Raw genomic sequence first — 16,794 nt, 5'->3', positions numbered from 1 at the left:
TCCAGGAAGGGAGAAGAGGACTTCCAATAATCAAGAGCTGTGAATTTGTCATTTGGTTACATGTGCTAAGTTTGAACCTCTTGTACCCATAGACCTTAACTGTGCGCTGAGAGAGAATGCCCCAGGTTGGGAGATGTTTTTGTAAGAACAATCCTTGCTCTACCTTGCTATACCCAATATATAGTAAGCTATATAGCTTACTAAGCTACACCAGTTTAGCCAATATCCTTAACAAAAACCAACTAGGTATGGCTGATAAACAGAGGAGAGCACACTGATGGGGGCTCATTAACAACTGTATTAGAAACTCTAGCCCCTTAAGCTCATCCCTAGAACCCTGGGGTGGGGGGGGGGGGGGGGGGGGGGGGGGGGGGTTGGTAGTAGTTGGCCCCTGGGGACCCAAGCAGTGAGTCTGAGTGCCCACTTAGGGAACTGTGACCAGTAGCTAGTTCAATGCCATGCACAGGGTAGGAATTTAAGTGTTTGGTCATAGCTGGGACTTAGAGCTAGAAGAGACCTTATAGATCACAGATCCTCTAGTCCATAGGTTCCCAAAGTGGGTGATACCCCCCCAGCTAGGGGTGCTGAAATGATCCAGGGAGGTGGTAGTAGCCTTGGGGTTTGCAATGGTGGGGTGTTGAATAAAAATAAGGGTTAACCTAACCTAACCATTGAGGGGGGCTCTTTGAAAAGGGGGCAGTAGGCCAGATTAGTTTGGGAACCTCTTATTCTAGTCATCACTTTACAAAGAAACTGAGAGTGGTTTAAGTAAATATCTTGCATGTGAGATTTTTTCAAGCGACTTATGCACATCCCCCTTAACCAATCCTTGTGCCTTCTTGTAATAAAATTCTTGCATACGGCCGCCTTGCCACTCCAACACGCTGGGAACAGATTGTCCAATTAGATCTTATGAATTGTCTCCCACAGGGATGGCTATAGGTATGAGGCTGGGCTGGTTTGTTCCAGGGCAGTAAAAAGGATGAGAACAGGAAGATTAAATCTAAAATGCAGACAGGCCTTTTACTAAATTCTCAAACTAGTACTAAATACTGCTGGTAAACATCAGCGGGTAAATATTGGAGCAGAAGTCTCCACAGCACAGCTCCCTAGTGCCCTTGCCTTCACATGCACCCCAATCTCTCCACTCCCCCTGTTGTGAAATGAGAACAGCAATCCTGGCACAACTTTGACATTCTAAGGATGAAATGTAATTTGGCTCTGCAAAATTCTGCACAAATGCTGAATAAGACTAACGTGCGCTTCTTGAAGAGAACTTTGATTAAAACAAAGAAGCAGAAATGAAAGCAGGTGGGACTTGAGAACTCCTATTAGCCAGCGTCAGCTCTTTGGCGGCCACAGCTGCACTATAGAATGTGTTCATCAGAAGCTGTCTTGTCCTGTGGTGCCCCTGGAGCTCCTTGCCCCTTGGTGACCACTTTAGAGCATGAGTTGACTTTGGCATAAGAAGGAATCAAAGGCTCAAATGTGAGGTCAGTTGGGGAAACCAGGATTGCAGAGGGGATAGAAGTATAATCCTCCCCACTACCCACCCCCATCTTCATCCCGTCTGTGACAAGGAAGCTCATTGTGCTGAGAGCTTGGCACAGAGCACTGGCTGCCTAGTGAATGTGGATTCATTCCAAGCATTCCCCTCACCCAGTCCTGAGCCTGAGGATTTGTATATAGGCAGCTGCAGCCCTGCTGCTGGCATCTCAAAGGAGTTGGGCAATTGGTTTTGGGAGGGGCAGACAGTTGAGAGTAACAGAGGGTAACAGACAATGGCTCTATCTGAGAATAAAGAATAATGTGAAGTGGCCCAAATCAGAAGGACCCGAAGGTATTGCTCCTTCTTTACATTTTACAACTTTCACTCCATCAAAGGTCTGCAGTGGCCCAAAGACAGTGGGCAGTAGTGGTAAGATTCAAGCCCAAGTGTCCTACACCAAATCCAGAGGTTCCTTCTCACTTAAATCCAATTCACTCATGAGTCAAGACGTCATCCTCCTGATGTCATCGGTCCTCTTGGAGAAGGCCAAATGTTTCCTTCTACCCTACCAAGCACGTTCCTTGTCAGTCCAAAACCTTCTTTTAGCTGATGAGAAAGCAGAGATTCAGAAAGGGATGGTGAGACTTGCCTAAGATCACAATAATAATAACATCTCTGGGTGATTTAGATCAACCTTGAACAGGAAATCCCCTTCCAACATCAAAGTAAGGGATCATCCCACTTTTGCCTGAAATTCTCTCACCGATGGGAGAACTCATTATGTCCCAAGGCAGTGCATTCTCCTTCGGAACAACTCTACGTGTCAGGAAGCTTTTCCTTCCATCTGAACGTAACCCTAGACCCAAAGCTCATCAGTATGGGACTCGCCCCTCATTGATGGAGATCGATGCCACGCCTGAGTAAGGATGGGGCGGAGCCAATCTCCATGCCAAAGAAAGTCCCATACCAATGGGCTTTGGGACTAGAGTTGTATAACCAAAACTAGACTCTCTCCCCCATTTTACCTCCCCACTCCCATTACTCTCAGATCTACCCTCTGAGGTCAATCAGTTAAGTAGTTTGGGATAAAAAGACAAAGATTAGACAGTCTCTGCCCTCAAGGAGCATATCAAGGAGGCATCAAGCAGAACCCCTAATCCTTCTCACATGTGACAGCCCTCCAAATATTTGAAAACACATTGGGCTTGGGAAGTCAGAGAACCTGTGTTTAAATGCTAGCTCTGCTGCTGCTTAAACAGCAGTGGGACCTTTCACAATCTGGACTCTATTGCCTGATTGGCACAACTAAGAATTGGCACTAGATGACCTCTTATGTCCCTGCCAGCTGTAAGCCTGTGATCTCCTCTAACCCTATATCTATAATCCTTCGGGATGTAGGAGCCACCCCTTGGGCGCCAGAGATAACCCTTCAAATGTTAGAAAAGACACTGGGTTTTAAGAGTCAGAAAACACCAACTGCTTCTCTCCTTATCTCACTTGACCCTCACTACCAGCCTGTGAAGTAGGCATTACTAATAATTCTATCTCCACTTTACATATGAGGAGTACAGAGGGGGTGTGAGAGAAACAAACTGACGCCATCTTGTGAACAATCTCCATTTTGTTGTTTTCCTGTAAATCATTTGATTTCTGTGAATTCCACTCACTCTCTCTTTCTTTCTCCCTCCTAACTCAGAAAGTCCCTAATCTTTCCTCCAATAAGAAATCAGATTACCTAATCCGATGCCCTGTTCTGTATCCAATTTATCATTTTCTTTGAATACGTAAAAATCTGTGCAAGGTCTGTATTCAAGGTCCTTGTGCCTACTGAGGGGCCTTGGACCCAATTTGTTCTGCAACTAATGCCTTGCAAATAAATTGCATAGCTCAGAATCTATTTCCCTCAGTTATTCTAAATTCTCTCATGACAGTAGGGATGTGAAGCTAAGGTTCAATTAATCCCATACCTCAGGCATTTCTTAAACACTAGGGGCCAGACCTGGGACTATGAAGACAAAAGTATCTCTGCCATCAAAGAGTTAACATTTTAACAGGGGAGATACATAAGTAGATAGATAGATAGATAGATAGATAGATAGATAGATAGATATAGACATAGATAGACATAGATATAGATATATATATAAACATACAGATATCTATCAAATAACATAAACAGCTTATATAAAGTAACCATAGGCATTGCAGTTATTTGTGTGTGTGTGTGTGTGTGTGTGTGTGTGTGTGTGTGTGGTTTTACGAGGCAGCTAGGTGGCTTATTGGGTAGAATACTAGACATCAGAGTTCAAATCTGGCTTTAGACACTCAGTAGATGTATCTCTAGATAGGTCATTTAACTGCTGTCTGCCTCAATTTTGTCAACTATAAAATGTAGATGACGATAGCCCCTACCTCACTGGGTTGTGAGCATCAAACAAAATGATATTCATAAGTGTCCAGCACATGGTAGACACTCAATAAATGCTTGTGATTTTCCCTCTTTTTTATGTCAGGGACCCTTTTGATGGTTGGATAAAGCCTATAGACCCCCATCTTAGAATAATGGTTTTAAATGGATAAGACCTAGAATTTTAACATAATTATATTAAAAATATTTGACAGAATATCTTTTTAAAAACCAAGGTCACAGACCCCAGGTTGAAAAGCCTGCACTAGCCATCTACGGATTTCAAGAAAGGCCTCCTGAGACAGGTGGGATTGGAACTGAGTCTGGAAGGAGGCCAGAGATTCTAGGAGGCAGGCTGTTCCAGGTAGGAGTGACAGCCTGGGCAAAGGCTCAAAGAGGAGAGATGGGAGTATCCCATGTGACAATTGGCCCTTGATCTCTTGGCTCCTGACATTTTCTCTGGCTGTCCCGCAGGCCTGGAACTCTTCTTCCCTTCCTCCATTCCAACTACTGACCTCTCTGGCTTCCTTTAAGTCCCAAATAAAATCCTACCTGCTACAGGAACACTTCCTGACGCTTCTTAATTCCAGTGCTTTCCTTCTATTAATTATTCCATATTTATCATGTCCATAGCATGTTTACACATATTTATTTGCTTATCTCCCTATTAGACAGTGAGCTCCCCGAGGGCAGGGACTGTCTTCTGCCCCTTTTGGCTTCCCTGAGCTCAGCACCGGGCCGGGCACACAGGAAGCGCTTAATCAATGGCTATTGATTAATCGATTGACGTCAGCGGGGTGGCTGACGATCGCAGGGCGCTAATTGGAGGGGGGCAGGTTGGGAAGGGCTTTAATAGCCAAATCCTCCCCCAGCTCTAAGCTGCGGGTTCTCCCGGGCTTCTCTGGGGCGGGGGTAGCCGGATGCGCCTCCTAAGGTGCTCGAGACCAACCCTCCCATTTTGCAGATAGGGAAACTAAGGCTGATGGAGGACGAGGGTACCGCCAAGGTCGTACAGCCTGCTCTAACGTCGGGGTCGGCCTCCCGGCCCCACCCCCTCATGTGACAAATGGCGACACTGAGAGGACCAGGGCGCAGGCGGCTGCTCGTCACGCCTGCGGGGCGTTAACGTCCCCTCGCTGGCTCATCCCACCCACTTCCGGGCCTAACGGTAGCGACACTTCCTACGTTGTGCGCATGCAGCGCCAGGCCCCGCCCCCTCCGCTCGCGCTATCCTCCTTTCCCCTCCCCTCTGTGGGAGGCAGCTGCAGGAAGTGACGTCATTCCGACCCCCAGAACGGAAGTGACGATCGCCGTGCCCTTGACGGGCGGGCAGGGCCGGGCCGGGCCGCAGGGGGCGGAGGCGGAGGTGGAGGCGGCGGTAGAGGAGAGGGCAGGACGGCCCGGGTACCCCCGCTCGCTCGGGCTCGTGGTCGCGCTCGCGCCGCAGGGAGGTAGGAGGCGCGCGTGGGGAATCCCCGGGGCGGGCGGCGTCCGGCGTCCTCCCGTCTCCGCCCTCCCCGGCTGCCCCCTCGCAGGGCCCCGCGATCCCCCCCGGCCCCGAAACTCAGGTCCCCGAACTCTTGTTCTCCCGTCCCCAGGGTCACGCTCTCCCCTGCTCACGTATCTGTCGCGGCTTCCCCTTCTTCCCCGCGTCCGCTGGATGCAAATTCCTGAGCTCGGCATTCAAGGCTGTGCCTAGTGTGGCCCCTGCCTGCACTCCCCGTTACCCAACAAGCTTTGATCCTGCACGTGTTGGGCGCTGGAGGTGACAAACTAATCAATTCAGAAACATTTATTATTTACTAACTAGCCCCTGCCCTCCAGGACCTTCTGGACTTAAGTGACTCTCACCCGTTTTCATGCCCTACAATGTGGCCAAACTGCCCGTCTCCTCCCTCTGCGCTTTTGCCTACCTTGACTCCCCAAACCTGGAATGCTCTTCCTCCTGATCCCTTAGAATCCTCCCTTAGCTTCCTTCAGGGCCCAGGTCAGGTGCCCCCTTCCACCAGAAGGCCTTCCTAGCCTCCATCACTCTCGCCCTCCTCCAATTTCCTGCCTGTTGACCATGGTTTCTCCCTGGTAGAATGGAAGCTCCTTGAGGGTAGGAAATGTTTCATCTTTGTGATTCTCATCCCCAGGGTTTAATATGGTGATTTACACGTAGTAAGTGCCTTGTAAATGACTTCGATACTGTGTATCTTCAATCAAGTCATAGCTATTTGGGCCTCAGTTTCCACATCTGTGAAAAGAAAGGGTTGACCTAGATGACCTCTCAAGTTTCTTCTCGTTTTAAATCCCATAATAATTGATAAAGTACATAGGATTACAAAGGAAGCCCAATAAATCGAAATAGCTATAAAAATATTTTTTTAAAGACCAGTTCATGGATCCCAGGTTCAGATCACCTGCTACACGGGGATGCCTTCATGCATGTGGAGGTCAAGGGAGCTTAGAAACCGGATGGAATCTTCACTTTCAGCTTTCCTCCCTGAGCCCTCCATAAATGACTTGCCTCAGAAGGAAGAGCCAGGATTTACACATGGTTCTCAAGCTCTGTTACTTGACTTGGCAAAGGGGGAAGTGTCCTTGTGTTGGAGGCAGAACATCTGTGTTTAGATCTACAACCTGTATAACTGAGTGCTGTATCTTGCTATTTTAGCCTCTAAAGCGTCTCTCCCATCTGGCCCCTTCTCCCTACTCACACTGCTACCACCTTAGCTCAAGCCTTCATCCCTCTCTGGCCTGGATCATTGCAGCAGACTCCCAACTGGTCTCCCTGCCTCCAGTCTCACCCCTCCAGTTTATCCTACACACAGCTGCCAAAGTAACTTTTCTTAAGCATAAATCTGACCACGATTCTCTACTCAGCCTCTCTAGTGTCTTTTGATTGCCCCGAAGATAGACTATAAAAACCCTTTAGCTTCTAAATCCCAGGGTAGCTTGGTTCCAGCCTCATTTGTTATAGTGGGTAGGGCCAGACTTGGAGTTAGGAGAACACTTTCCAGCTCCGTGATCCTGGCCATCACTTATCTCTGTTTGCCTCAGTTTCCCTAACTGTAGAATGGGGGTGATAATTAGAGCACCTCCCTTCCAGGGTTACTGTGAGGATCAAACCTTAAAGTACTATAGCCATGCCGGCTAGATGGGCCCGGCCTTCTCTCTGTCCCATCTCCTCCCCCCATGCCTTCCTCATGGCCCCATGGGCCTTCCTCACCTCCCAACCTCACACACTCCTCCACTGGGGACAGAGCTCAAGCCTCATCTTCTGCATGAAGCCTTTCCTGCTCCTGGAGCTGCTGATGCCCTCCTCCCCCCACTGCTCTGTATTTAACAACTCTGTACATGCTTGGGTCTGTTAACTTTATGTTACTTGTATCCCCTTTAGAATGTAAATTCCCTTGCACTTCTTCCTGCTCTTCTCCTCTAACAGGGTCTGGCACATAGTACGTGCTACATAAATGCTGGTGGACAAGTTGATTATCTGACTCAGGTCAGGTATTTCTCAATCTGGCCTGCGGTGTCCTTGGCTGTACCAAAGGAGGTTGGACTAGATGATGCGAGCACTTTGTATGAATTTCTCCTTTGTCCATTTGTGAGGTTTGCCTTCCCTTGCACCCTTCCAGGAGACTAAGCTCCTCAAAGGAAGCTGCTGAGTATGTTGTCTCTAGGCCCAGCAGAGCTGATGCATAGGAGCCACCTGGCAAATCTCTGGATTTTTGGAGCTGAGCTCTCCCTCTCAGAGGGACCTCAGAATCCTAGTGGCCCCCTCATTCTACAGAGAAGCAAAGTTTGCCCAAGGTCGTGCAGCTAGGGCATGCTGAAGCTAGAACTTCAGCCCAGACCGCACCTTAGTTCTTCCTTACACCTTGTTTTCCTTTGCCTTCTGATTTCCGTCTTCCTTCTGCTTATCCCTTCATCTTCCCTTCTGTTATTCATCCTTTTTTCCCTTTCCCTCTTCTCTTTGGGCATCCCCCTGCCTTATATTTGGACCCCTCCAATAGGTTTCCCCTCTGTTTCCCTTTGTTGTTCTTGGCAGCCTTGTTTTGCCTCACTTGACTGCCTTCACAAATTCCCATTCTCTCCATTTTTCATCCATGTAGATGGCTCAGCGTATGGTCCTCAGGAGATTCCTGGCCCCCGTCTTCTCCAGGAAGCTCCCTCAGTGTCACCGGGCACCTCTTCCTCCTGAGCTTCTAGCCCAGGGCAGCCCTCGTAGACCCGCTGCTGCACCCAGTCTGGCCCGGACATTCTCTACCACCAAGATCTCCAACGTTACCTTTAACGTCCAGGATGGGCCTGACTTTCAGGACAGAGTTGTCAACAGTGAGACACCAGTAGTTGTGGATTTCCATGCACAGTGAGTATCGGGCATATGCACAGGGTAGGGTCTGTAAGTGCTAAGTTCATTGTCCCATGAATTCTGCCATGTTTCCAGGGCCCCACCTCTGGAATAGTTTTTAGAATTATGCTCAGTTTGAATAAATGTGGTTTAAAAAGTGTGTCCAAAGTACCATTAGAGGGCAGTATTTGGCCTCCTGGCAGTTTAATAACCTCACAGATAAGCTTTCCACATTTTTAAGTTGTTGCTTTCCAAAACTGGGAAAGGCCTCTGAAAATTTATCATGCCTTCCCAGTGGTTTGACTCTAAATGGAAAAGTTCTCAGCAAGATATTGGTTACCAGTGCTGTTGTTGTGTGTTCGATTGTTGCTTTTTGAGTTTAAAGCACCCCCCAGCCTCCCTTTGAAGCCTGGCCTAATTTCTTTATGATCCTTGGGGCCACGTAAATTGACCTGGCTACAGTCAACTGAGGGGGGGTTTATTAGACCCCTCTTAGTGAGGAAAGTGTTAGAATTGGAGGTGCTCATGATTTAGAACCTGGGAGGCCTCCTGAGTTCTTCATCTCTGCCAGACACTTGGCTTGTTCTTGTTATGTTTTATTTTCTGCCTCTTTTCCTCATTTGTCCAAGGAGACAGTATTTTCTGGATTGGGCTCTAATGGTTCTTTGATTGAAATCCCTGAATCCAAGGGCTTGATGAGTGCTTGGTGATGGGGCAGTGGTTTGCACAAGCTGTGATTGATTCATAAGCCATCCCCCTAAGAAAGGGTTGTGTTTGGTAACAGGACTTTGCCCCTCCTCCTCTGCCTCCCCAGGCCACTGCCAGGGATGGTGAATGTAAAGCTCCTAGACCACAGCACCACTTCCTTTTTCATACATCTTGTGCCACCTTCATGCTCACCAACTGAACTGAGCCTCCCTTGTGGTGCTGGGGTAAACTGAGAAAGGAGCCCTGTTCATTCACGATCAGAGGTCAAGGCTGTGTTGTCACCTTCCCACAGTCAACCCAGGTACCTTTCCTGTTAATATTCAGCCAGGGCTCACAGTTCTGATGCTGCTTCCCAGAAGGACAAACATTCTCTTATAAGGAAGATGTATTTAAATAGAGATATACTGAGAATTCTTTGAAGCTAAGACTTGAGTTACTAGATTTTCCTTATCTCACTTTAGACACCTCTTTTTTAAAGGTTTTTTGGATAATTTTTATTTTTCATCCCCATCACATCCCAATAAGCCTGCCTGCCCCTAGTCCCCACAGAACCCTCCTTTGGAGCAACAGAAGCAGGGAGAGTGAGACCAGCCATGTCTGACAGAGATGCTTCCTTTCCTCCCCTTCTTGAGGTGGTGTGGCCCCTGCAAGATCTTGGGGCCCCGGTTAGAGAAAATGGTGGCAAAGCAGGAGGGGAAGGTGCTGATGGCCAAGGTGGACATTGACGACAACACAGACCTCGCCATTGAGTATGAGGTATGATACAGGGGTGTCAGCAGTGGCCCTGGAACCCAAACACACAGAGACCCTCCTGCTCCCCTGAACCACAGGATGGTGTTGGGTAGTCTGTAGCTTCATCCTCCTCCCCACATATCCCTGCACTGGACAGAAAGACCACTTAGAGTACTTCATGTTCCCAGTATTCTTGCTTTAGGCATCAGGGCCACTGTGCCAACCCTTCTGAAGGCCTAAAGCTTCTCTGAGAAGGGAGGAAGTAGATAAGCTGGCCTAAATCTGAGATCCTCTGGTGTGTCCCTCTGTCCTGACCTTCCCTCAGAAGGATGCCCTTCTCAGGTGTTTCAGGGCTTCCTTGGAAGGGTCGGGATGAAGAGCACACACACCACTCACTCCTCCTACCGCTGTTTTGAACAAAATGTTGTATCATTTTGTAAAGAGTGTTCACTGATCCCCAGAGATACATTTCCCCAAATACCTCCCTGGAGCAGCAATGACCATTGTCCCCCTGCACAGCCAAGGAGCCTCAGAGTCCTGGGGGAGCTACACCATGACAGTCTGTGTGTCTCCACTGGGCAGGCCTGGGGCAGTGATCAGTACAGGGGGCAGCAGCAAGCCAGAGGAGCTGAGTCCCCGAGCTTCAGCCTGGTGCTTTGTTCAGGGCAGATGGCCGAGATCCCACATCCAACAGAAGGATCCTTCTGGACTCCTTTCCCCCTCCCCTGCTCCATTTTTTCTCTCCCCTCTTCCTGGTGAAATGAGAAGGTGAATCTCAGCTCACAGACCCAAAGCTTTCTGAAAATCATGGGATTTTGGCATTGGAAGAAGTAAGGACTAAAGAACCCTAGCCCTCTGCCAATGTGGGTTGGCATCTTCTCTGAGATTTACAGTCTTAGAGAGTCAGAATTCACAGCTTAAGCCACTTGCCCAAGCACAGTCCAGGTCTTCCCAGCTCCAAGACTGACTGTCCATTGCACCCCATCTCTGAGAACTGGTCACCCCAATTTCTTCCTGACCTTATGGAGGAAAACTCTACTATTCAAAGAAGCCTCTTAGATGTGAGTTCATTTCTGGTCATTAGGAAGGTTTTCTTTCAGCTGAACTGAAATCAGCCTTTCCCGTAACTGCCCATTGCTCCTGGTTCCGCCCTCTGAGGCCAGTCTGACATGCAAGATAAGCATGTTAAACAGAGTTCCTTGATTTCTGGGATTTAGGTGCATTTTCTCATACTCTCCTAGATTCCTCCTGTCCCCCCATATCCTCAGACACATTCATTTGTTCTCAGAGACCAAAGCCCATTTCCCTGCCCCCACGATTGATGTAGCCCTGGCCAGCTGCCCAACTGGAGATTTCACAATCCTCAGCAGATTCCCCAGGGGGGGGAGCAGAGGGGAGAGAGACCCCCTCCGAGCTTTGGAATGTGTGTACATTCTTTGTGTTGTGTTTCAGCGTGCCCCCCAGGCTCCAGGCTGTCCTGACTACACATAGCCCACATCCCTCAAGTGTTGCTTGCTTCCAGAAACAGCCCCTTTCTCAGGTTTTCTCTGAATAAAGCAGCAGCTTCTTTTCTCTTTGTTATTCCTGTTGTCCTGCGCTTTGCCCTCTCCCCCTACCTCACTTGGTTTTGGAGTTGGTGAAATTGCCTTTCCCAACTCAGCAGGACTTTGTTGTGGCTGCTGGCCAGCCAGAGATAGAAACAGAGAGATCCCCGGATGGGGGCAGAATTCGGATCCTGATCATTCCTAGATCTCCTTACCTTCAAGCTTGGAGCGGTTCAAAGCCTTCCTCTTACGCAGCATAGACTAACTACTTAGGATTGGCTTAAAAGGGTTGATCCAGAGCCCTATGTTTCTCATCATAGATCATCAGAAAAGAGAAATCTCCCAGTGGCCGCACCCTTGCCCCCTGTTTTTTCGTGAATAATCAGGACTTGTGATGTCCATGTAGGGAATACTAGGTGTGCAGACTACCTTCACCAAGACTAGCTGGCAGCTCAGCTCTGACTATGAGTGTTAGAGAGTGTCTGGGGCACTGAGGCCTGGGGACTGCCCAGGCTCACACAGCCAGTGCGTGCTGAGACGGGACTTCTGAGCCCTCTCCCCACAAGGCCAGGCTAGGCTATGGTGCTGGCTCGGATTGTCGCAGCTTTTCCTGAAGTTTGTATTGTGACCATAGAAAACCTCTGCTCCTCCTCTACTTGGAAGACAGATCTAACTGGCTCATACTCATCAAACCCCTTAAGAGTCCCAAGAACATTTGTCATCACAATCTTGGGTTGGAGATAGCACAGGGATTGGTCCCATTTTCCAGAAGAGGAAACTTGAGGCCTCAGGGAGGTGAAGGACTTGCCCAGGGTTGCCCACCAGAGCTTGATGCTGGGTTTCTCTTACTCCTCTCTCCATTACACCATGATGCCTCTGTTTCTCTTGTCCCTCTGGGTCTAGGGAACATGAGCCAGATGTGCAGTTATTGGGTGCGTCTCCCTGGTCTGCCCCTTACCCAGAGCGGAGTCCAAGCCTGCAGAGGAACCTATGGTGGAAGCCTGGGGACCATCCTGAGTGGGGCGAGGCCCACACAGGGATAAGGGGGCTGCAGCTGCTTTTTAAAAGGCCTAGGAATGGTCCCCAGCACTGGCTTCTCTCCTCCCAGCGGAGAGCATCAAGTACGAGAGAGAACAGAGGTGGAATTGCAGGGGACTGGCCTTTTCTCAAGCTGTAGTAATTCCTAAGAACCCTTCTGTTCCATGGGGGTTGATAAAATGCATGGAGCTGTTCATTTGGAAAAGACATGAAATTTCCTTGTGTTCCACTTCCCACTCCTTACTCAGCAGGGACCCCATGTTGATCTCAGACCTTGCTTTCAGTCAGATGCCACCTCTATGTTACTTGTGCTAATTTGGCTCTCAGCTTGGGTCTGTACTAAAGGACTCTTGGGATGGGTAGGTGAGCCCTGCAAGGCTACAGTTAGAGCTCTCTGCCTGGGGTGGTGGGACAGTGCTGACCCCTGAATCTGGTGCAAAGGAAGCCTCATTAAGGGCTGTGTAGAGTGATAGTGACTGAAATTTCATCACTTTACAGTTTAGAGAGCAAATATGCTATCCCATAATGCATATCAGCTGTGAAGTAGGCAGTCTGAAGAATGGTTTTGATTGCTTGGATAAGGAAACTGATTGACTGGGTCAGGGTCACTGTAAGCGCATGGAAGAAGCTGGGATTTGAATTCACATCTTCTTCCTCCAGGCTCAGTGGTCTCCTGTCTTGCAGTTAGTCAAGCCTTGGTCTGTTAAGTGATCTCAGTGCCCAGGGGGAGTGTGAACGATTGGGTTCTGCCAGCATCCCCAGGTGGCATTTCAGGCCAGAGCTTTCCCACCTGAGTGACAGCAGATTGTTGGATTTGTATCCAGTCAGTTTTTCCTTAGATGCCAGCAAACCGGGAAATGACCAGCTCAAGGCCTAGATTAGAATATAGACTGTTAAGAGATGGAAAGAGCTCTTGATTTGGAGTCAGGAGGTCCTGGGTTTGATTCCCACTTGTGCTGGTTACTGGCTGTACAACAAGGAGGTCACACTAAGTGGCCTCTTCCAGTGACCAGTCCCATATTCCTGGGGCCTTAGAACGCAGAATCTGAGCTCCAGGTAGCCAAGCCTCCTCATTTTACATGTAAGAAACCAAGCCCTAAGAAGAGAGATCATACCATGATTAAGGCGCAGGGCCATCCCCAGGACCCCAGCTCCTGCCCCCAAGGCCCCTGCCTTAACTACAGTGTGCGATCATCTTCTGGATACCCTGGAGGTGGTCAGCATCCTCATATGTTTGACTGTAAATCACAGGATCTCCTCATTGGAGGGACTCTCAAGGGTCTTCAGTCCTTGTGGTCCCTGCTCCAGGAGCAACTTGGGGGCGGGGAGGTCATTGGCTGCCTCAGACTACCACTAGAGGGCACCCAAGAACAACCCAGTGAAGCAGGGCCTACTGAGAACCAAGCCCCACACACATCTCCCCAATCAGCATCTGCAGCCTTTTTTGGTCTTTGGTTGTGAAGGGAAGAGGGGTGGGGCACATGCAGGCTTCTTGGCACTTTAAGTGCCCACCCACCCAATCATGTGCCTGGGAGAGCTCCATGAAGCCTAGAATGGAAACAACAAAGGGGTGGGGTTGGGGGGAGCTGAGGATCACCAACACCAGCCTGGGCCTTCAGAGCCTTTGTACTCCTGTGACACTTGGCTAGTCTCAGCCACCGCCTCTGCATTTTATGATTGCTTTCAGTTAATGTGCAAGGAGTAGAGTTAGCCGTGTTTTAGAGGATTAGGCAAAAGTCGGCCCAGCCAAAGAGTAGGCTCAAGGCCCCTGCCTTTCCTGGGTGATCAGGTGATCGCTGCTTGGGGTGTCTTTCTGCCCCAGCAGACAGGCCATGTGCTGTCATTCAGGTGCCTCACAAATGTATTATGGAGCATGAAAAGTCTGAAAACTTTGCCAGCCAAACACACCTTGTACTGGGGTTTTTGATAAAACTGCACCAATGACAGTGACATTGAGGTGATGTTGAATGAACGTGTTGGAATTTAGGCACAGAAATGAGTTTTTCCCTCATCCTGCCAGGGCTCCCATCGTTCAGTTTGGGGACTCCTCTGTAAGGAGCACGCTCTTATGCCTGAAGCACTTTCTTTGGAATACTCTCATTGGGCTCCAATCTTTTCCTTTTGGGGGACTGCTAGATGTCACACAGCCAGGTTTGTTGGGAAGAGTGGGAATCCAGCTGATGACAGAGCTGGATCAGAAAAGAGGCTGATTTGTACAGGCAGTTCATCAGCTGCCTATGTCACCTTAATGAAGTGATCACACAGCCTCCTCACACTTGACATCTTTTCATTCATTTGCTAAACATTAAAATGCCCACTTTGTGAAAGACAGTCTTGTACTAGACACTGGCTGTATACAAAGATAAAATCCATATAGTCCCTGGGCTCCATGAACCTGACTTTGAAAGATTTGGATGATTAGCTCAGTATCAGTGGTTTCCTTTGCACACCTCTGCCAGGATTCTGAGCAGGGATCCCCGGGCACCTAGCCTGACTGCCCAAGGGCCTAGGACACACCAGAGACTACACACCACTGGTCTAGCAGATGATTTTGGAGGGCAGCATTCACCTGAGGGTCTGCCTTCTAAGGTGTTTTCACTAGTCTGCTTCCTTTGCACCCACTGCACATAATAGCTTGTGAATGCATAGCACATCACCTCTGACAAAGGGCTTTGGAGGCATTATTTCAGTGGATCTTCATAACAACCTAGTGAGGTAAGAGGTGACCGTCTTGTCCCCATTGTGTAGATGAGTCAGCTGAAGCTCAGGGAGGAGTGGGGACTTACATAGGGTCCTATGGAGACCTCAGAGTCAGGCTTCCTCCAAGTACAGGGCTCTGGGCCATGCCACCTCCAAGGATAGTTGTCTGTGACGAGATAGTCTTAATGAAAACCTTGCCTGGCTCATCTGGGCCTCTTTTTCTAAGTCCTTTCTCTATTGCCTTTCCTCTCCATTCCCTCCTCTAATACCCAGGATTTGGGAAGACTTTTCCATGAATTTCTCAGCCAGCTTTAGATTCTAGTGCCTCTGTTTTGGTGCACAGTGATGAGTTGTACCTGCTGCCTATCTGACCTCACATCATAATGCCTTTTTCTCTGTGCCTATAGAACAGCAAGACAACTCAGTCCAGCACTGCACCGAGGTCTTTCAGCCCCCTCTGCATTCTCTCTTCCCATTCACCCATTCTACAGCTATTTTTTGTAGTGGTAGTTATTTTCATCTCTGCTCTGCCTTGGGCCAAACCACTGGGTGATGAGTCAGTATGTGGTTTTTCAGGGGGAAGGGTAAATCCTGGGAGCTTGAATGGAAAATATTTTTCCATTGGGGAACCCCAGAGCTCTGGGATGTTCTTGTCCCAGTGGCACTTCCCCAAGGAAAGGACCTCATTTTGTTCCAGCTCTGGTGGTAGCCTTGAACATTGCTGTCCTAGAGAACCCCAGCACTCTCCACCCCACAGACCTCTCAGCCCCCCAGACTAGTAATCAGCAGGTATTTTCTGGCCTCTAAGTAATGTCATCTCCTTTATCCCCCTTGCTCCTACCCCTTCCAGGTTTCTGCTGTGCCAACTGTGCTGGCTATCAAGAATGGGGATGTGGTGGACAAGTTTGTGGGCATCAAAGATGAAGACCAGCTGGAGGCTTTCCTCAAGAAGCTGATTGGCTGCTGAGCTGGGGCCCTCCTAGAAGAACTCTAGTCCTTTCCAGTCCCTACCTGTCTAGCCCCCCCTTGGCCCATCCTATGTCTTTCTGGGGAAGGGGTTCTTCATCTCCAAACTTGGGAACCAAGAGCATTTCCCAGTTATCTGACTGCAGAGGACTGGTCTTTAGGGAAGTGGTGCTGCTGCTGATGACCATGGGGGTTAGGGCTGGGGATGGGGGCTTGGAGTTTTTCTCACCTTCCCATGCTTGATTCCCTACCCCCCCCCCCTCCCATCCCCACCACCAAGCCCACCCTAACCTAGGTCCCAGTTGTGGCCATCTCCAGAGGAGACTGGAGAGGGGCCTGCACAGGGCTACTTAATAGTGGGGTCACCCTGTTTTGACTGTGAAATTTTTATTCTTGTCGTCTGGTACCTGTGCTTTATCACAGAGGCTCCGGGACCCTGTGCCTGACCTACTTGCCACATTTTCTCCTCTGATGCTGTTTTGTAAAAGAAGAGAGAGTTATACATACATATGTATATGTATGTAAAATTCCCTCATTTTGTAGGTCTGTAATAAAGAGAGCTTTACTGATCACTTCTACCTCCTGCTGTGAAGAACAGACCCCATGGTACACCCTCTATGAAAGACTTCCTTCACTCCCCCTTCCCTTTCCAAGTCTGAGGGAGTATGAGAGCAGGCACTGCTCGCTGCCCCCCCCCCCCCCAGGGGAGGAGCTCTGTAAAGCTCTTTAGGCTGGAGAGCCCTAAAGTCCTGCCTTAGCTTCGGAGTCCTCTAGTTTTATGACCTGGAGTTTTAACTGTGGACAAATCAAACAAATAAAACTAGGGCTGAGCAGCAGAAACACCTTCCATCCTTTTTGAGTGATCCACTTT

At 49.0% G+C, this 16,794-nt stretch overlaps 1 protein-coding gene across 2 annotated transcripts; it reads left to right on the top strand.

Moving 5' to 3' along the window:
• The first annotated feature begins 5,192 nt into the window (after window positions 1-5,192).
• Window positions 5,193-16,501, top strand: TXN2 (thioredoxin 2). 2 transcript variants are annotated; one of them, XM_036761577.1, is made up of 4 exons: window positions 5,193-5,347; window positions 7,997-8,253; window positions 9,576-9,699; window positions 15,808-16,501. In XM_036761577.1, the coding sequence occupies exons 2-4, from the start codon at window positions 7,997-7,999 to the stop codon at window positions 15,922-15,924; spliced, it is 498 nt and encodes a 165-aa protein (XP_036617472.1). In that variant the 5' UTR covers window positions 5,193-5,347; the 3' UTR covers window positions 15,925-16,501. The 2 variants fall into 2 exon arrangements, with proteins under 2 accessions (XP_036617472.1, XP_036617473.1); XM_036761578.1 differs by having other exon boundaries at window positions 5,244-5,464.
• Window positions 16,502-16,794: the final 293 nt, after the last annotated feature.

This window comes from Trichosurus vulpecula, chromosome 5, assembly GCF_011100635.1.
Source record: "Trichosurus vulpecula isolate mTriVul1 chromosome 5, mTriVul1.pri, whole genome shotgun sequence".
NCBI classification, from domain to species: Eukaryota; Metazoa; Chordata; class Mammalia; order Diprotodontia; family Phalangeridae; genus Trichosurus; species Trichosurus vulpecula.
The sequence above is the reverse complement of the archived record's forward strand: the minus strand, read 5'-3'. Positions and strand labels throughout refer to the sequence as shown.